At 44.6% G+C, this 21,947-nt stretch overlaps 1 protein-coding gene across 1 annotated transcript in view; it reads right to left on the reverse strand.

Annotated features, from left to right (window-relative positions):
- Positions 1-15,425: 15,425 nt before the first annotated feature.
- LOC115093260 (IQ domain-containing protein M-like) overlaps positions 15,426-21,947 on the reverse strand; it is a 475,156-nt gene continuing 468,634 nt past the window's right edge. Inside the window, exon 3 of the mRNA XM_029604950.1 lies at positions 15,426-15,724. Coding sequence (XP_029460810.1) covers positions 15,555-15,724 — 170 coding nt within the window. The 3' untranslated portion in view covers positions 15,426-15,554. The remainder of the gene's footprint in view (positions 15,725-21,947) is intronic.

Consider the following 21,947-nt stretch of genomic DNA (forward strand, 5'->3'; position numbering starts at 1 on the left):
CTTATGTGCCATTACAGAATCGTGGCTAAAAGATTCAGACCACGTCTTCCTTAACCAGCTACCTCTCCAAACCTATGACATTTTCTCTATCCCCAGACCCAAGAAAAGAGGTGGAGGGTTACTCCTGGCAGCTAAAAAACACCTCAACCTCAAACTGCAACCCACTTCCCCCCCCTCCCAGACTGGAAATTGGGTTATTTAAATCCACCGCCCTGCAGGTCTGCTTCATCTATGCCCCCCCTGGCCTTCTTGAGCATGACCCTTCTCCCCTCATTGAGTTTCTCATAGACAACCTTAAGACCGACATCCCCGCAGTTATTCTCGGAGACTTCAACCTCCATATGGATACTAGCCCGGCAACGCCCGCTTGCGAAGCCCTCCTGGTCTCCCTCACAGCCCTGGGCTTCAAACAGACTATCACCACTCCTACGCACAAAGCAGGTCACACCCTTGACCTATTTTTTGTCAATTCTCTCATTTCAGTGCCCAACTCCCCTGTAGCCACCCCTGTCCCCTGGTCTGACCACTTCATCATTAATGCCATTGGTACTTTCAACACCCCCCCCCCCCCCCAGTGCATCACAAACACAGAAAAAAAACGATCTCTTTCCGTAAACCCTGCTCCCCTGAGGCCATATCCCTAGCGATTGAAAAAGCAACCAAGAACCTGGACCTATCTAGTCCTGATGCAGCCCTTCACTCCTGGAACAACATCACCAGCTCCATAGCCGAGGAACTATGCCCCCTGATCCACAAAGAAATCCCCCTCTCGCAGACAGATAAGAAACCATGGTACAACAATGATCTAAAAAAGCTAAAACAGACCCTCAGGTCGAAGGAACGTATCTGGCGCCGGCTACCCAGCCCCACGCATAAAGCAGAATACAAACACACCCTCCACAACTACCGTCAAGCTACCCTCAAAGCTAAACGAGACTTCTACTCATCTAGAATCCATGACTATCAGTTCAACCCCAGCGCCCTCTTTTCCTATGTTGCTGACCTTACAAAGCCCACCCACCCCACCCCCCATGAAATAAACACCAAGGAAAAATGTGAAGAGCTCGCAAAGTATTTCCACAACAAAATCTCTAACATTATCAAGCACTTCCACCCCAAACCCATCCCTACCCCTCTGCTCCCTAACCATAATGGCTTCATGCTGAAATCCCTGGACCTTACATCCACCTCAGAGATAGAGTCCATCCTAAAAAAGATAAAACCAAGCTCGCACATTGCAGACACCATCCCCGCGAAAACCCTCCTCTCCATTCCCACCACTATTGCTAAATCCCTGGCCGACATAATAAATTGCTCGCTGTCATCCGGCAAAGTCCCAGACCCCCTCAAAATAGCAGTTGTCAAGCCCCTCCTCAAAAAACCCAACCTCAACCCCTCTGACCCAGCAAACTTTCGACCTATTTCTAACCTGCCACTCCTCGCCAAAGTACTCGAGAAGGTAGTCAATTCTCAAATCTCTGACTTCCTCGAGGACCACCACATCCTACATCCATCCCAATTTGGCTTCCGCAAGGGTCGCAACACTGAAAATCTCCTGCTAGCAATCACCAACACCATCCTCATAGGCATGGGCCAAGGGAAATCTTTTCTCCTCGCTATCCTTGATATCTCAACAGCCTTCAACATGGTCAATCATCAAATCCTACTTTGCCTACTAGCAGAAATAGGTATCTCCGGCACAGCATTATCATGGTTCTCATCATACCTCTCCCACAGAGAATACCTAGTAAAATTCGGCAAAGCCGAATCAGCTCGCATTCCTCTCACGCAAGGTGTTCCCCAGGGGTCCTCACTCTCATCTACCCTCTTCAATATTTATATACTGCCCCTTTGCCACCTTCTCTCTGACCTAGGCTTGAACTCTTCCTGTATGCCGATGATGTGCAAATTCTCATCCCCATCCAAAATATGCTTAAAGAAACCCTCCATCTCTGGGATTCCTGTCTAACCTCCATCAACTCGCTATTATTCAACCTCCACCTTGCTCTAAATGCAGCTAAAACTGAGATACTCATTATATCTAATCAACCTGAACACACACCCCCCACCAACATCCCCTGCTCTTCCTCTTCCCTCTCCTCATCCCCTTCTGTGAGAGACCTGGGTATCGAACTGGACCAACACCTCAACTTCAAAGCTCATATTAAGTCCCTGCTAAAGGGGGGCTTTTACAAAGTCCACATTCTTAAAAAGCTTAAGCCATTGCTTCACACTCAAGATTTCCGCCTAGTCTTGCAGACCACCATCCTCTCCAAAGTGGACTACTGCAACTCCCTTCTCCTTGGCCTCCCAGATTTGACCATTAAACCTCTACAAATCTTACAGAAAGCCATGGCAAGAATCTTAACAGACACCCGTAGAAGAGACCACATCACCCCGATACTTAAGGACCTGCACTGGTTACCCATCTCCTTCCGTATACAGTATAAAACTCTTACCACCCTTCACAACCTGCTCTATAAAAACAACTCCTGGCTCAAGGATTCGCCTCATTTCCGTGTAACCAATCGTCCAACCAGATCCTCCCTTGCAGGTACCCTGCACACTCCCTCCCTCAAAATCGCTCATCTCACCACCACGACAGAAAGGGCCTTCACTATCGCAGGCCCTACCCTCTGGAACTCACTTCCCACCCTTCTCCGTCTTGAACCCTGCCTGGCCACCTTCAAAAAAGGCATCAAAACCTGGCTGTTCAGAAAGGCTTATCCTGATACTAGCCAAACCTAGACTCCCTCTCACGCTCCCACGCTCCCCCCTAGACTCCTCCCCCACCCACCCCTTCCCGCTCCACGCTTCCCTAAACCAAGCCGCTAAACCCTTTGCCAGCCCTCCCTCCCATCCTACTTTCCCCTTAACCTGTAGCAGTCTTACGAAATGTTGTAAATAAGTTACTCTCTGTATTTACAGTTGTTTTTTCTCTCTCTCGCGCTACCTGCATTTCTTTCTTTCCTCTCCTATCTCCCCTACCCTTCTCCCTTTTCTTGCCTGCTCCCATCCCTTGCCCCCTGTTCTTTGTAATTCCTCCTTCTTTGAGTTATTTGTAAACCGGCGTGATGTACCTTACGAACTTCGGTATATTAAAAGCTGTTAAATAATAAATAATAAATAAATAAATAAACTCTGGAATTTCTTGTCAGAGGATGTGGTTAGTGCAGTTAGTATAGCTGTGTTTAAAAAAGGATTGGATAAGTTCTTGGAGGAGAAGTCCATTAACTGCTATTAAGTTCACTTAGAGAATAGCCACTGCCATTAGCAATGGTAACATGGAATAGACTTAGTTTTTGGGTACTTGCCAGGTTCTTTTGGCCTGGATTGGCCACTGTTGGAAACAAGATGCTGGGCTTGATGGACCCTTGGTCTGACCCAATATGGCATTTTCTTATGTTCTTATGTTCTTATAGAGTGACAGCAATACTGCACAGGGTGCATGGCAGCTAGGCATATTGGTAACAAGACTTCTAAGGTTTTTTTAATCATATTGCCACTCTCATAGAAATTCTGGAAAGCCCAGCATAGGCAGATTGATTTTCAAAATGACCAACTTTTTCATCAACTCTGCCACCAACCTTGAATGATGAGGGCTCATAATGCCATCCACTGAGATGACATACTCACTGGGCATGCTCGTTAGTAGGCAGGAAAAATAATGCTGAGTCTCCTTGGCCAGGTCTGGCCAGACTATGGACTTGTGTGCCCAATATGCCAGTGGATCTGTGTCCATATTCTCTGATGTGATCTGTGAACTAGTATGTCACAGAAATTTCTGCTGGGTTCTGCTTTCTTGGGGTGGCCTAAGTCAAGAGAGATGGTTCTATGAGGCCAACATGGTTTTGGTGTATTGAGCTGAGGGAGGAAGTGGTAGCTGACAGAGTGCTACACAAGCTCATACTACTCTCTTGACTGGCATTCTCTCTTGCACTACATCCCCACTGTGTTTCTGCCTCTGGCCCTCCTACGCATGCAACCTAGCTACCAATATCTCTTTCATGTATGTGAGAAACTGGGTCTGGAGGGCGAGACTCCCTTTCACCCATGGATTATAAACTGTGGCAAGCATGTAAGTATTGTTTTCTGTCAGAAGTTTCAGTCTCATTTGTACCTGCTGCTACAAGGAGTCCGTAAACTGCAACACTTCTGCTTCTATTCCCTGTTGCTCATGGAAACGCTCTAACTTTTCCTCCAGAATATTTACCCAAGTTGGTGCTTCTGAAACTCAGATCCTCTGTGGTATCCCTAAAGGGCTTCAGGATTTGTATCACCTGCCTCATCACCACCCAATTATAATGCCCCTGAGGCTGGGTCCCCATGCCTGGGCCTCAGCCCAGGATCAGGCCCAGGCCTTAGAGCCCAGGCCTCGAAGCACTCCTCTTCTTTCTTCTTTTCTTTGGCTCTTGAAGCCAAATGACGCCATCCTTTGGGATCACACTGAAGTTAATTAACTCTGGTGCAACAGTGAGACCATTGACTGCAGCAGAGAAGATCAGAAAAAGCCCTTTTTTTAAACTGTCAGAGAGCTTCTGAAAAGAGATCCTTCTCTGCATAATGCAACAGAGCAAATGGCGTTTCTTTGCATGGGCGTAGACTTTTCGGTGGGAGGATGTCAGCATCACTTGATCCAGATGACATTTATAGGCTATTTAAAAAGACGCTTCACTGTGATTTGTCCTCTATCCAGTCTTCTTGCCAAATTTTTCCACCTCAGCTTTGAGACTGCTATATCACACAGGAAATGGTTGCTATAGTTACTGTTAGTTCCTGCCTGCTTGCTCAGCATAGCCATAGACTTGATTGGAAAACAAAATTTTTCATTTAAATTTGTAATGCACCCTCTATTCATTTTGGGGGTCCATGAATGAAACAAAAATGGTCTCATTTTTTGCATTTTACCCATTTGTTTCAAATGAATACACATCCCTAGTGGACAATTTTGGTCACACCTATCTGGCAGATCCCAAAAAGTAGATCCATTTATTGTTGCTCACTCTCAAAGATAAATTGAGGCTTTCCATAATATACCTGGCTAGTAATATTTTCTAGACTTTTTCTCCAGGAACTTGTCTAAACTCCTTTTATGTACAACCCAGGAGATTCACTGCAGCCACACATATTCCATGGTCCTCAAGCTTCTTTGAGCAGAGTAAAGCATGAGCAGTGCAGCAAGTAAGCTGGTAGTCAGAAACTGTATACTGGTAAGACATTTTCTGCCAGTACGCTTTTATGGAAAGACAGAGAGACTGGGTCTACCCCCTCTTCCTCAGGCATCCTGCAGGAAACAGGAGGGAAGGGGATAGTAAAGGAACAGAGCAATTGTTATCTTCTTTGTTGTATGCTCTCCAACAAAGGCATAGCTAGAATTTTTGAGGGGACCCAGTCCCTCTTCCCTGCCCCTACCCCTTATTCCATCCTATGCGATTCTTCAAGGCAGTAGCTACATAGCCCTTTCAATTTCTGGCAGCACTCTGTCTTCTGTCTCTTCAGTCTCTGCCTCTGCTGTTTTTCACTCGTTCTTCCTCATTAAGGCAGCTACAATAATAAATCTGTCAGAATGCTAAAGAGAAATTGTATAAATAGCTTTCCACCCAGCTTAGGCATTCCAAAACTGTCAATAGATTGAGAGGAAGGGGCTAATTACCTGCCAAAAGTAAACAGAAAGACTGATGACCTCAAATTTTTACATGTTTAGCCCAAGGGCCCTAGTGTTTTTCCTTCATGTTATCCCTCTTAAAGCAGCAGAGGATCATGCAGTGGCAGTGATTTCAGTGCCTCCAGGCATCTATCTTTAAGGGATGATTCAGATAGGACATGACCCTCCTGCTAGGGATTGGAGCTTGAGCTAAAAGTGAGGGGGCACAGGCCCCTGAGGCCCATCCTTGACTGTGCCCCTGTTCTCCAGTCTCATCCCCTCCCCTCATGTTTCCATAGCCCTCATGACTTTAAAAAGCTGTTACAGATATTCCTGGATATGGGAAGAAAAGCAAACTACAGGATAAGGCTTGATTGACTACCCATCCCTCAGTGATAATTCAGCTTTCCATGAAGCAGCCACTTACAATATGAAGACAGTAGGACACAGCTCTGAAAGGAGTTGTTTGCATAATTCACACTGAGCTAGCAATTACTCCAAGGACAAACTGAGCCCTTTCATATTATAGAGTTATATGCTTAAGTTTCACTATCCAGAATTATCTTTGCAATTTATAGTGTGTGGAAACAGTCATTTCTGATTCATGTATATCTAGCATTTATACTGAGTTTTACTATACTGATTCTGTAAAATTTACAGTTTACAATTGGCCACTAAGAAGGCATAGGGGAAACAAATGCTGAAAAGAACCAAGTATACCTAGATGACTTCAGGTGCACTGGAAGCACACTCAAATTTCCTCAGGGCTGGCTTTAACTTGTGCGTGCTCATTCAATTGCCTTCTCTCCCTGTGCCCTACCTCTCCATTCACTTCTCCTCAGAGGCCCCCTGCTGTCCTCTATATGGTTATCAGCCCAACAACAGCAGCAGTAACTTCAGTAAAGAAAATTCAGCATGGAACATGCCAGTCCTGGCATACTTGGAGGTCCTGCAATAGACTGCCTTGCTTGTAGATTTCTATGGTAACCTGAAACCCATGCAGGAGGAGGGGAGGGGAGGGGCATGTTAGGCCTCCAAGCGTGAGGGCTAGTAGGCCCTGAGTTAAATTTCCTTTCCCAAAGTTGTTGCTGTTGTTGAGTTGACACTGGCAAGACAGAGGTATGGCTGCAAGCCTATATTGGTGGTAATATGGTGGTGGTAATACTTTGGTGCCTATGAAAGTTTGGTGCTAGAGGCAGTTGCATCAATTTCCTATGCTTAAATCTGGGCCTGAATTTATTGGTGCTGCTCTTTACTGTCTGTCTCTAAAGAAACTGAAGATTGGCTAAAATCCACCTATCTACACCCAGGTCACTGCCCAGGGGAATGACTCCTCTGCCAGTCCAGGTGAAGAAAGATCATCTGTGGCTATGGGTGCATCCTCTGTAGGGCCAAAACTACCACCGATGCTCACCTTCCTCAGGGCTAGGCCAATCTTGGGGGATGAGGGGAAAAGGCTGCTCGTCCAGGGGTTTGTAATACCACTGTTCTTCCTCTAGGCCCCCTAGTCTTGGGAATGGGAGAGATGCAGCAGGGGCTATAATCAGAGGAAACACTCACTTAGGTCAACCCAAACAGGCTAATCTAGTCCTAGTTTTGCCCCATTGCATGCATGGTGCAGTATTCCCTACTGTTCTTAGATTCTACCAGAACTGCAACTCTTAGAATGTAGGGGGCAAAAGCAGGACTTGATCAGCATGTTTGGGTTGACTTGGGTGAGGTCACAATCCTTAAAGTGGTTGGGGAGGGGGCAGGAAAAATTTCTAGGTTTGGTTTGTCAAGAGGGTTGCCAACTGCCTGATTTGGGACTGTACAGTCTGGTTCACTTTCCTTTTTGTACAATTTCCAGTTACAACAGTAACCAGTCACTGTAATGTCCAGTTGAGATATAACCTGTGATGGAGGAATTCTGTGTCACTGCACGGTGTTGCCAATCAAAGCCCATGTGACTCCAGTGTCAGTTTACACACCTGTTCTGTGACACTTTTTCAGATAGCCCATGAAGCCCCAGAAGAACAATAGAAAGAGTCATGTGCAGCAGCTGTGTTTGGATGGAGTCATTGCCACTGCCTTCCCCTGCAGGATCTGGAGAGGACAGACCAAGGTAGGAGTGGTGGAACAGCAGGTTTTGCGAATGGTAATGGATTTATTTTTCCAGTATTGCTCTGCAGAGTCTGGTTTCTTGAGATTTCTAGGGATGTGAATCGTTTTAGGACGATTAAAATTATCGTCCGATAATTTTAATATCGTCTTAAACCGTTATGGAACACAATACAATAGAGATTCTAACGATTTATCGTTATAAATCGTTAGAATCGTGAGCCGGCACACTAAAACCCCCTAAAACCCACCCCCGACCCTTTAAATTAAATCCCCCACCCTCCCGAACCCCCCCCCAAATGACTTAAATAACCTGCGGGTCCAGCGGCGGTCCGGAACGGCAGCGGTCCGGAACGGGCTCCTGCTCCTGAATCTTGTTGTCTTCAGCCGGCGCCATTTTCCAAAATGGCGCCGAAAAATGGCGGCGGCCATAGACAAACACGATTGAACGGCAGGAGGTCCTTCCGGACCCCCGCTGGACTTTTGGCAAGTCTCGTGGGGGTCAGGAGGCCCCCCACAAGCTGGCCAAAAGTTCCTGGAAGTCCAGCGGGGGTCAGGGAGCGATTTCCCGCCGCGAATCGTTTTCGTACGGAAAATGGCGCCGGCAGGAGATCGACTGCAGGAGGTTGTTCAGCGAGGCGCCGGAACCCTCGCTGAACGACCTCCTGCAGTCGATCTCCTGCCGGCGCCATTTTCCGTACGAAAACGATTTGCGGCGGGAAATCGCTCCCTGACCCCCGCTGGACCTCCAGGAAATTTTGGCCAGCTTGTGGGGGGCCTCCTGACCCCCACGAGACTTGCCAAAAGTCCAGCGGGGGTCCGGAAGGACCTCCTGCCGTCCAATCGTGTTCGTCTATGGCCGCCGCCATTTTTCGGCGCCATTTTGGAAAATGGCGCCGGCTGAAGACAACAAGATTCAGGAGCAGGAGCCCGTTCCGGACCGCTGCCGTTCCGGACCGCTGCTGGACCCGCAGGTTATTTAAGTCATTTGGGGGGGGTTCGGGAGGGTGGGGGATTTAATTTAAAGGGTCGGGGGTGGGTTTTAGGGGGTTTTAATGTGCCGGTTTTGCGATTTTTAGATTTTTCACGATTTTTCACGATTTTTCACGATATTTTACCCCCCCCAAACGGCAACAATACGATTCCCTCCCCCTCCCAGCCGAAATCGATCGTTAAGACGATCGAGGACACGATTCACATCCCTAGAGATTTCCATTTAATTTTTTGTCTGCACATTTTTATTTATATTTCATTTCCCTTATTCGATATCTGATTGTAGAAAGTAGACAGAATCGTCAGTACCAAAGAGTTAGAAGAGTCAGAGTATTTGTTCCACTATGGAATTCTCTTCACCTGAATAATTGAAGGACTAATGAGTCAGAGTTTTGGATTTTATTAACTTTAAAAGAGGAAATGAATCAATTAGATGGGTGCCCAATACTTTTGCATTTGCCATATTCACTGTTGTATTATTTGTAATCTGTTAAAATTAGCAAATAAATAGTTATTTTTAATTTTCTTTTTTCATGATTACATATTAACACAAGAATCCCTTGTACTAGAAATACAGATTGTGAAATAAAGTAATAAATAATGCTAAAGTAATACATGAGGCAAATGATTAATACATCCTCACAATCTTATAATAGAAAGAAAATAAGCGAGAGGGAGGACCAAGGAAGAAAAGAACGAATTCACATCTATGGATAATAAAGAAAAAGAAATAATGAGAAAACAACTGCTGCTATATAACAAATTAGCTGATTCATAAAGAGAATAGCTTCTAGATGTGTGAATCCAGGAATATCTGAAGTTGTGAAGGTTTAAAAAATACATGCTTTATCAAATACTTACAAGGATAACGCAAAGTAAATTGAGCTCCCTTTAACAAAACCTCAGATCTCATAGATAGAAATCTTTTCCTACAGGCTTGGGTCACTCTACAAATGTCGAGGTAAATCCACAATTTCTGACCATAGAACACAAGTAATCTATTACAAAGAAAAAAACCTAAACACATTATTTCTATTGGTCAAAAAGGCAAAAGATACCAAAAGTGTCCTCTTTTGGTAATCTCCTTCTCTTGTGATGACTCAAGAATAGTTGTCAAAACTGGTGATAATAAATCTTGTTGCTGATTTCCATCAGCTGCATCCTTTCTTTGAGGCAAATAATGGGCTGGATTTTAAAAAGGTTACACGTGCCGGGCCTAAAGCCCTGGGATGCGTGTATGTCCCGGGGCTTTACAAAAGGGGCGGTCTGGAGGCAGGGCGGAGGCGGGGTGGGGTGGGGCCAGAGGCCTCCGACAGAGTGGCCATTGCTGCTATGTCGGAGGATTGTGGGCTGGACGGGGGGGGGGGGGGGGGGGGGGGGGGGGTTTAGAGTAGGGCTGGGGGGGAAAAGTTAGGGGAAGTGGTGGGAAGGTCAGATTAGGGAGAAGGGAAGGATGGGGGGGGTAGAGTAGGGCTGGGGGGGGGGGGGAAGTTAGGGTAAGTGGTGGGAAGGTCAGGTTAAGGAGAAGGAAAGTTCCCTTCCAGGCTGCTCCGATTTCGGAATGGCCTGGGAGGAAACGGGGGAAGGCAGCACGGCTTGGCGCACACAAGGTGCACAATTGTGCACCCCTTGAGCACGCCAACCCCTGATTTTATAACTTGCGCGAGCCTGCGCGCGCAAGTTATAAAGTCGGGTGTTCATGTGCGTGCGACAGGTAGCGCGCGCACATGTACGCCCACGCACACCTTTTTAAAATCTACCCCAATATGCTTTAGTAATAACAGGCATAGTCGCAGCAGGAATCTTAAGAACTTGAGATATATAATTCTTAAAAAGTTCTAAGGGAGAAATCAAATTTATATAAGGAAAGTTAAGAATTCTAAGATTGAGACTTCTCAAAGAATTTTCAATATTTTCAAGCTTCTTGGAATAAATCAACTTAGATTGAACCAAACCAGATTGAATGTTTTTAATAGAGGCAATTCATGAGTCTAAAGCTTCCATTTTGGCTTCATAATTAGAAACTTGTTTTTCAATAGCCAAAATTATGTGGTTAGTGTCCAAAGATATTTTAGTTAACGATGAAATACAGGCTTCAAGGGAGACCAAGCCATTCCACACTGCATCCAATGTAATTACAGCAGGTTTAAACAACACTGATTTCACAACCATTGTCTCCTCCCACATTTAAAAAATGGTGCTGATGTTGTGGCCTGAATCAGGGGACCCATTGCTCCAGGAACACCCACAGAAGAGGAGCATTCCACATCGGCAGGATCCAAGTCTGCTGAGATGGCAGAGGGACAGGGGCCTCCAATCTCTTTCGCAGATGTCCCCTCTGGCACCGTGATTCCTGGACTTACCCCAGGGAGAATTGACAGGAGTTCCGAACATTCCAGTTGTGCCCGGTTAGGGGGAGATGGAGTAGTCGGCGCTCCAGGGCTTAAAGAAGTTTCCTCAGCCAGCAGGGTCGACGCCCACTCCTCGGAGAATCCCACAGCGGCCATCACAACTGGAGTAGAAGTCGGCATTAAAGAACCCTTCAATCCGCTGATGAAGAAGAGTTATTGAAAATCTCCCTATTCTTAGCCTTATGCTTGATATGTGGCATGGTAGGAGAAGATAATACAAAGATAAACCAGTGGTAAAAGTCCGAAGTGGGAGAGGATCTTCTGCTGTTTCATGCACGGCAGCCAACTTGGCCAACCAGAAAATAAATAGTATTTTTGCTTAATTTTGCATCATGCAAAGGTTGTGTCAGTTCTCTTCATTTTGAGATTAATTGAAACATTCAGTTTGACCAGAAGTGGCTAAACCTTTCCACACAACTGTATGAAGAGTTGCTTCTAGATTGCTTTTATTCCCACTAACAAATTGCACCCAGGTTTGGGGTTGGCACAGATGCCCAGTTTATTTAAAAAATTGTGTGAACAACAACATTACTTCTGTAACTATGGTTAGCAATATGTTATATTTTATGATGGAGAGGTGATCTTTAACATACAAACTTCTGATCTGAGTTTATCTGTGTTCAATTGATTTATAATGTTTCTATAGAGCAGTTTAACGCATTTTTAATTGTTGCATTTCTGGCATAGAAACACAGAAACATAGAAATGACGACAGAAAAGGACCAATAGTCCATCCAGTTTGCCCAGCAAGCTTCCCAAGGTAGTACCTGCTGCACCGTGCAGGTTACCCCCATGTATCAGTCAATTTTACTTGACTTGCTTTCTTATGGACTTGGTCGTAAAAGCAGTCCTGTGTTTTTTCCTTAATGTCTGTGCATCAGTACCCCAGACTGTAAAAAAGTCATGGCTCATGTTGGTTGTCTCTGAATCCAAATTTCTCTTTCCTTTCACCCCACACCCCCTCCTTCAAATCAGAGAGCAATGTTGCAGTTACATCAAAAGCATCCAGGTTTTTTGATTAAGGGTAGTATTCCCATGCCTTCTACTAAGGGTAGTAACTGCTGCTCTGAGCTGGTTACCCCCCCCCCCCCATGCTTATCAGTTCTTAAGACCATAAAAGTTGGGGCCCTCATTGTTTGCTGTCTAAATCCAGTTTCCCTTTTTCCCTGCCGTTGAAGCAGCGGGCAATGTTGGAGTTGCATCAAAAGCATCAAGGCTTATTGGTTAAGGCTATTAACCGCTGCACCAACAAGTTACCCCCATGAATGCTTTTGTTTCCTTTAGGGCTTGGCTGTAGAAGCACTCCTGTGCTTTTTCCCTTATGTCCGTGGAACGGTTTCCCAGACCATGAAAGTCAGGGCCCTTGCTTGCTGTCTGAATCCAATTACTATTTTCCGTCTGCTGTCTAAGCGAGGAGCAATGTTACAGTTACATTAAAATCATCAAAGCATAGTTGTTAAGGGTAGTAATCTCCATGCCTTATGCTTCTTTGCTTCCCTGACTCCATGGGGTAACAGATGGCTGTGACCACTACTGCTCACCTCCTTCTTTGCTTCCCTAACTCCATAGGGTAGATTGGCAGCCTCTGCTAGCTACCAATGACCTGCCTACTGCTTCCAGACCTCCCGGGTTGGCACGGATGCCGCCAACCGCCATCTTGCCATCAGGTCCCTCTAGGCGCGTGCACGCGCAACGGGCCAGTCTTATCCATGTCATGGTGGGAATCTTGGGGGCATCCCCTCCAGATGACATCATTCCCTTTGGATATTTAAACCTGTTGGCCCTGCTCTAAGACAATTTGGGAAAGAGTCATCCTTACTAATTCCGCCTTGCTTCCTAAGGACCCTGCGTTCCAGTTTCGGTTCCGACGTGGACGTCTCAGGTACCCGCTCCTCGGGGGCCTCTCTCTTGTCCTGGCTATCTGCTCCTCGGAGGGTCTGATGCCTGGAACTCTGCCTGCCCTATTCCCCGTGCTTCCCTGGAACCAACATTGCTCTTTTGTGAGTACTCTGCCTTGTGGATCACTTTCTACTCTACCAAGTGCCTCTCTGGCGTACCCCTCTCTGTGGGCCATTGCCATCTCTACAGAGGACTCCTTCAGAGGTACCCACGCTATGGACCATTACCACGCTATTGAGGACCTCCCAGGCGCACCCTGCCTTGCGGGCCGCTACCAGCTCTATCGAGGACCCTCACTATTATACTCCGCTCTGCGGGCCATTGCCACCTCCACTTAGGGCCTCAACTGTGCACTTTACTCTACGGACCGCTGTCATCTCTACAGAGGACCTCACCAGCATACCCTACTCTGCGGGTTATTATCATCTCTACCGAGGACACTACTGGTGTACCCCGCCCTTTGGACCACTACCATCTCTACCAAGACCTCTTCGGTGTATCCCACCTCACAGGCCACTACCTTCTCTACAAGAGACCTCTTCGGTGTACCCGCTCCATGGACGTCTACCAACGCTATGGAGGTATTCCCTCTGAACATTCCCTATTCCACCAACCCTGTTTCTCTGGGTCTGTGTGACCTCCTCTCTGGCACCCCCGCTCCACGGGTAGTGATTCTATCTCTTTAATAAAGACTGTATATTGCTTCCATGTCTATCCCCAGCTGAGACCTCATCTCCCGACAGTGAGGCTCATGGGGGCTCCTCCCCGTGGGCGGTACCACCTCTCACTTTGGCCCAGGGTTCACATACTAACTGATATTTACAGAATCCTAACACTGCTAAGTTAATAACCACCATACCAGCAAGTTACTCCCCTGCACACATATCTAATGTCCGTCCTCTATCCTTTAGAGATCCACATTGTTTATCCCATGCTCCTTTAAAATCTTTGACTGTTTTCTTCTTCACCACCTCTTCCAGAAGGGCATTCCAGGGCTCCACCACCCTCTCCGTGAAGAAATATTTCCTGATGTTCGTTCTGAGTCGTATCCCCTGGAGTTTCATTTTGTGACCCCTAGTTCTATTGTTTTCTTTCAAATGGAAAAGATTCGCAGTCTAAACATCACTGAAACATTTATGTATCTGAAGGTCTGTATTGTATCTTCCCTGCACCTTCTCTCTTCCAGGGTATACATATTCAGATCCTTCAGCCTCTCTTCATAGGTCTTCTGATACAGACCGCACACCATTTTGGTTGCCCTTCTCTTGACCGCCTCCATCCTGTCTCTATCCTTTTTGAGATATGGTCTCCAGAATTGAACACAATACTCCAGGTGAGGATTCACCAAGGACCTGTACAAGGACATTATCACCTCCTTTTTCTTACTGGTTAATCCTCTCTCTATGCAGGTCAGCATTCTTCTACCTTTAGCTATTACCTTGTCACAGTAATTCACCATCATCAGATCCCCAGACATTATCACCCCAAGATCTCTCTCTTTGTCTGTGCACATCAGTCTTTCAATCCCCATTACGTACAACTCTTTTAGATTACTTCATCCCAGATGCATGAGATTGCACTTTTTGGCATTGAATCCCAGCTGCCAAATCTTTGACCACTCTTTCAGCTTTCTTAAATCACTTTTCATTCTCTCTATTTCTTCAGGCATGTCCACTCTGTTGTAGATCTTAGTATCATCCTCAAAGAGACATACTTTACCTTCTATCCCGTCCTTTATGTCGCTCACAAAGATATTGAATAGATCCAGTCCCAACACCAATCCCTATTGCACTCCCCTTAACACAGCTCTCTCTTCAGAGTAGGTTCCATTTACCATTACACACTGTCTCCTATTGGTCAACCAGTTTATAATACACGACACCCCTTTCTCGCTCACTCCCAAGTTTCTCATTTTATTCACAAGCCTCCTATGCAGGACTGTATCAAAAGCTTTGCTGAAATCCAAGTAGATCGCATCGAGCGCTCTTCTTCGATCCAATTCTCAAGACACCTAATCAAAAAAATCTATCAGATTTGTCTGACAGGACCTTCCCCTAGTGAATTCATGCTGCCTTGGGTCCAGCAACCCACCAGATTGTAGATAGCTCATTATCCTTACCTTCAGCAGAGTCTCCATTCATTTTCCCACCCCTGAGATGAGGCTCACTGGCCTGTAGTTTTCAGCCTCCTCCCTGCTACCACTCTTGTGAAGTGGGACCATCATCGCTCTTCTCCAATCCCACGGCACTGCTCCCATTAATTTAAAGAATTAGATGTGTATATTCATTCAGCTAGACTTCATTTTTTTGCACATAACATTTTATATGACTTACATCAGTAATTTTCAATGTGAAATTGAGCCATGAGATATTTGAAAATTCTATTTTTCATCTATCTAAATATTGACTTAGAATAATAACTACAGAACTATGAACATTTAGTCTACATGTACATTCAGCATTCTTTTATTAACTAGCTTTTACAAAGCAGGAAATACTACAAATGCATCATTTCTCTCCTGAGATCTTAGAAACTTGTTGACCCATATTAGTCTCTTTATATGCTTCAGGAGAACTCTGTTTAGTGATCATTTTCTCTTTCCTCTCTCTGATTGATGCAGCAACCAGCTCTCCAACAACCCGGATGTCAGCTTTTTGTAACACAGGATGCCCAAGCACTGTAAAAAAACAAAACAAAAACCAAGCACATTTAGTAACAGCTTTGCATTTCAATAAACCCAGTGGTGGCCATTGTCATTCCTGGTGGTCGCAATATTGCCAAAATCAGCATGATGCACTAAAAATGAGTCACTCCAAATTGATGTCTAATCCCCAAGCCTAGGGATTTGCAATTTCTTTTAATATTTGTAATCTAGTTCAAAAATTGTGATTTTATACGAAAGTTGTTGGATCATGGATCGAACTGGAAGAACATAACGTTTTGCTTGTATTTTAAAAGTTGAACTTTGACAATAAAATGAAGCCTTTTGGATTTAATAAAGTAAATTTATATGAAGGAAGTACCAATAAAAACAAGGAACCTTTTGAAAAAGCCAAAAAGACTGAAGACAAAAATGATGACTTTCTGGCATTTGTATTTAGAAACATGGACACATAGATTATGATGGAATATAAAGAGTGCAAGGCTAATCTCACTTGCATAGTTTATTTTCCTGTTACAATACTGAAGATCCAACTTGATCTCCAGCTTTACCCTCACATCCCTGCAGCTGAGGATCCTATGTGCTTAAGATATGCTTTCTTGCAGTATAGCAGTAGAGGTCCCCAGTACTTATATTCTCTACATAACTGGCTTGAATTTTTTAATTATTTTCATCTATACTATGACTATGGCATAAGCTTTGATAAATCAGCCTCCAAAATATAGATAGTAACAGGAGTGGTTCAAGGACTGCAGAAGTTCAATTGGCAATCAATAATCAGTATGAGGTCCATATTCAGTCACTGTCTGGATACCAAAGTTAGTCAGATAAGCTTATCCGGCTACTTTTGGAGGAATATTCAATAGTGCAGCTGGCTATCTTAATGTTAGCCAGCTAACTTTAACTGGTTAACTTTAGGACATATCTATGGACTGACCAGACATAGCCAGATAAGTTATCTGAATATCGGAGTTAGCCAGATAACTTAGCTGGCTAGCATAACGCCTCCTCAAAATGCCCCCAGAACACACCTAAGTTATTTGATTACATTTTAGTTAGATAATAAGATAACCAGCTAAAATATAGCCAGCTAAGTGCCCAAATATTAATTTCGCCAGATAACTTCTGAATTATCCGTCTAAATGCTTCTGAATATGGACCTCAACCAGTATTACAAAGAAAGCATTATAAGACAGTAAAGTAGACCAGTTATCAGGAGGATGTTATTTCCTAATCATTAAGAATCCCATGATGGCATGCAAGAACATAAGAACATGCCATGCTGGGTCAGACCAAGGGTCCATCAAGTTCAGCATCCTGTTTCCAACAGTGGCCAATCCAGGCCATAAGAACCTGGCAAGAACCCAAAAACTAAGTCTATTCTAGAGATGTGAATCGTGTCCTCGATCGTCTTAACGATCGATTTCGGCTGGGAGGGGGAGGGAATCGTATTGTTGCCGTTTGGGTGTTTAAAGTATCGTGAAAATCGTGAAAATCGTGAGCCGGCACACTAAAACCCCCTAAAACCCACCCCGACCCTTTAAATTAAATCCCCCACCCTCCCGAACCCCTCCCCCAATGCCTTAAATTACCTGGGGGTCCAGCGGCGGTCCGGAACGGCAGCGGTCCGGAACGGCCTCCTGCAATTGAATCGTGTTGTCTTCAGCCGGTGCCATTTTTCAAAATGGCGGCGCAAAATGGCGGCGGCCATAGACCAACACGATTTGACTGCAGGAGGTCGTTCCGGACCCCCGCTGGACTTTTGGCAAGTCTTGTGGGGGTCAGGAGGCCCCCCCAAGCTGGCCAAAAGTCCCTGGGGGTCCAGCGGGGGTCCGGAAAACGATCTCCTCCTGCGAATCGTTTTCCGTACGGAAAATGGCGCCTGCAGATCGACTGCAGGAGGTCGTTCAGCTTATTTTGCCATTTTGAGAACCCCAAATTATTTTCCTGATTGTGCCAGGTAATCCAGCAAGGATAGCATAAGTATTAAATCTTTTGGGTGGCTGGATCCAGCACTGTTCACCAACAATAGTGCCAAAGTGCAGTGCTGCATTATTTTTCTAGTTACATCCTGCTTAATGGCTATATAGTGAGCATACCTAGGGCTCATACACTCACAGAACAGAAAGTAGTAGTAATTGCAAGTTATTTATTTATTTATTTATTTATTTATATTCTTTTCTATACCGAAGTATAGCAGAAAGCCTTCACTCCGGTTTACAGTTGAACAACTTCATAAATGGAAACGGTTTTTTTATAACATATCAACCAAACCATTAAACCATTAAACAGGATTAACATAAACATTCAACATTATAATCATAATTGATCTTTCAGTTAAATATAAAGTGTAGAAAAATGGACCACATGTCAGAAGAAGCCATTCCTCAGCAGTTATGATATAATATGAACACTACTAGTGTCCATAATACCATCAGTGCAAGAACTGACACAGTATAATGGGTTAGGAATTAGAAGCATGCTATTTTACAAACCCCCCCCCCAAAAAAAAAACAAACCAAAAACATAGAATGACACTAGCAGCAGAAACACCAGTATTAGGATAACTATAATAGTAGACTAGTAACTAGGAGCATCCCATTTCTCAACAGTGTCATAGTATGAGCAGCTGTGCTGGTATAATTATCAACAGTACCAATATCGTTACTTTACTGTGGGAAACCATAGCAGGCTGAGCTCTGCCATTTCAGCATAAGAAGTAAAATGTACCAGCATTTTGCTAAGGTCTTCAAAGCATGTTAAGTACAGCTTAGAAGGAGATTTTGGGTGGCCACATGGAGTTTGGACTTGTCTGAATGTAATACCTATTGTACATGCTTGCATTGAATTGGTGCCTGGAATAAAGACAGCTTTGCTGCAAGTGCCTGTCTGTATGCCAGAGCTTTCCAAACTGTGTGTCGGGACACGTTAGTGTGTCGCCTGCAGTGTGCAGGTGTGTCGCGCAAGCCCGGTCAACTCTGATGCGAGTTTGGGCTTTTTTTTTTTCTAGAGATTCACTTTTTTTTTTCAGTTTATGGGTTGCTTATTATTGGGTGATTTTTGCTGTCAATCGCGTTTTTTGGGGGGGCTTGGTGGGTGAAACGAGCCCAGCCATCCTTGCATTGGCTGCTGCTGCCGATGAGGCCTGGCCATGAGGAGTACTGACTGCAAGCAGCAGTGTCTGGTGATCATGGAAGGGAGTGAAGCACTTAAACTGGCAACAATCAAAAAGACGAGGTACATGAGTGTGGGGGCCAGACATGTGCTGGGGGGAGAGAGATGAGTGAGTGGGGGGCAAACGTGCTGGGGGACAGACATGTGCTTGAGGGGGAGAGATATGAGTGTGTGGGGGCCAGACATGTGCTGGGGGGGAGGAGAGAGATGAGGGTGTGGGGGACAGACAATTTGTTTTATTATTGTTTCTCATAAATTATAACAACATGAATCTTGGAATATATATTTTTAATATAAATTTAAGGTTTTCATGAGATAGGTTGTGTCGTGAAACATTTTATTTATGTATATATTTAAGGAAACATACATAAATTGTCGAAATATGTTTCGTTCGTTTAACCTTTAACCTCTGGTTTACTAGTAGACTGAATTACCGTGTCGTGAAATTATGTTTGTCTAAAAAGTGTGTCACCAACATGAAAAGTTTGGAAAGCTCTGCTGTATGCAGTGTTTCCAGGAATCTGGCAGCAGTTCAAAACAGGGTGCAAGTGTTGTCCTATCACAAGATACAAAAGCAACTGCAGCAGCAACAAAATCAGGTCAAATTTGTCTATATTTGGGTAGGATGTAATTTTTATGGTCACTAAGAATAATGTCAGCTAGCAGAACTGCTAAATGTTCTCACTGAACAGAAACTAGTTGTTGGAGAACTTGAAGCAATGTAGAACCTCTTTTTTGTATTTTTCCTTTTAAAATAACCACTAAAAATGATTACTAGGCAATCTTAACACCCCACTCCCCACCACCACCGCACTCCAATGTCTTACAAGCAAACTTTGTACTAATCTAAACAACGTTTGGTCTCCTAGGTCATTATGGCCTTGCCCTGGTCGGTTTCTGGGGACTTGTTAGCTGCTGGTACCAACCTGGTTTAGTGGCCTGCTATGTCATTCAAGACAACTTTTTAAAATAGGGAAGAACTTAACATCAGCCATGTTAGAGGAACTATTAACCAGAATACAGTTTTAAGTTGTTAGGATTTTGCCAGCCATTTTATTTATATTCTGTTTTTTTAGCACTTCAGAGCGGATTGCGTTCAGCTACTGTAGTTATTTCTCTGCCCCCAAAGGGCTCACAATCTAAGGGGGTTATTTTCCAAGCTGTGTTATGAGCGTTTTGCATGCAAAAAGCACCATAACACATGGTGCAATGCTTGAGTGGGCTGGCTTCACAAGTTGCAAAGCCATATTGCAGCTAATAACTACACCTTTTTCATTAAGGTGTACAATATGGCTTTATTACACTTTGCAATGTTAGGGGAGAGAGAGAAAGAGAGAACAACTAGCTATAAGGCCTGTCTAGTAGTTAGGTATTTATACCTCTATGGGAGGCCCACCTAGTTACTCGAGGTGAGGTTTAGGTATTAGTGTAGGTGTTAGGGGCCACTTTGACATTCAGAGTGAGACATACGAACAGAACAGTGCACTCTTGTGAAGATTTGATGTCCTTCAGAGTGAGGAAAATGGCCGAAAGATTAGATTTGTACAATGTTCTCTCAACCTAGTTTAATGTTACCCAGGAGGAGATGTCGTCAATGCCGAGATGTTGTCGATGCTGGACGGTCACCGGCCAGTGTTGGTACTGGCGTTAAGTTGACGGTGCCGGTTTTGACGACGTCGATGCAATGGACGGCGTCGGGGTTTGAGCACAGAAGAGATGTTCCATCTTCTCCATTCTAGCTTTGCAACCTTTAGGTGTCAAAAGGGCACATTTGGTGCAGGTCAAAACATTGTGCTCTCATCCAAGACACATTACACAGACTTTATGGGGGTCTGTAATGGACATGGTGCGATTACAGTCTGGGCACCGACGGAACCCCGATGCCATGACCATGGAAAAAAATTGAGCTGCGGTACGGTCATCGGCCAGTAGGCCACGAGGGCCAAACTCGACAGTAATCGACAGAAACACTGATAAAAACTTACCGGAGTACCACGGCTTGATAAAGTTAGAGGAGGGACCCCTGTGGGGCAAATTAACTTTTAGTAATTCTGTGAGGAAAATTCCTTTCAGGAATCTCTGTAGAGCTCCTTAACCGCGAGCCTAGTGCTGCGCGGAAAAAAGAAGACTGAAAGGGGACCCCTGCTAGCTGCTGGGTTAGTGCCATCCTGGGCATGCCCAATAGTGGCCAGTCAAAGTTCTGGAAACTTGACAGATGTTTTCCGTGATTGGGCTCCATCCTGTGATGTCACCCATATGTGAGGACTACCATCCTGCTTGTCCTGTGAGAAAATACTTTTCAAAGGGATTTATTTTCATTTTGTTTTTATGGAAAAATCTTTTTATCATTATTGAAACAATCAGAACAAATGAAACATGGGCATTCCATGACATTTTTCACTTTGTTTAAAAATGAAATCACATCACTAACTACCAGTAGAATCAGGCTGAATGTTTTAAACCTGTTCTATTAGTGATAAAATTCATCTAAATTGAGATATCTAGCTGACCACTTGGTACAACAGGAGCCAACTAGAACACTGAGGGGCTTGCAGTCTTTGCAAGTCACAAGAGTAGCATGCACAGAATGTGTAGTTTTTATTTATTTATTATTTTTATATACCAACATTTGATCTCAATTGAGACATCACACTGGCTTACATTCAGGTACTGTAGGTACTTCTCTATCCCCAGAGGGCTTACAATCTAAGTTTTTGTAACTAAGGCAATGGAGGGTAAAGTGACTTGCACAAGGTCACAAGGAGCAACAGCAGGACTTGAACCCTGGTCTCCTGGTTCATAGTCAACTGCTCTAACCACTAGGCTACTCCTCCTCCCTTTTACATGCTGTGTCCAGAATTATGGAACCTGGTGCCACAGGACCCACTGGTCATTTATATAGGGGGAAATTCTCTGACATTTAGGAAAATATTGAAGGCCTGGTTCTTCCAGCAAGAGTTTAATTAAACATCTTTAGCTCAGGAGCTGTGTCAATTATATCAACAGTGCATCCAATGACTGAGCAGTAGGACCAGCTGTTATGATTTTTATAATTATTTCTTTA

This window comes from Rhinatrema bivittatum, chromosome 1 (genome assembly GCF_901001135.1).
Source record: "Rhinatrema bivittatum chromosome 1, aRhiBiv1.1, whole genome shotgun sequence".
Lineage (NCBI taxonomy): Eukaryota > Metazoa > Chordata > Amphibia > Gymnophiona > Rhinatrematidae > Rhinatrema > Rhinatrema bivittatum.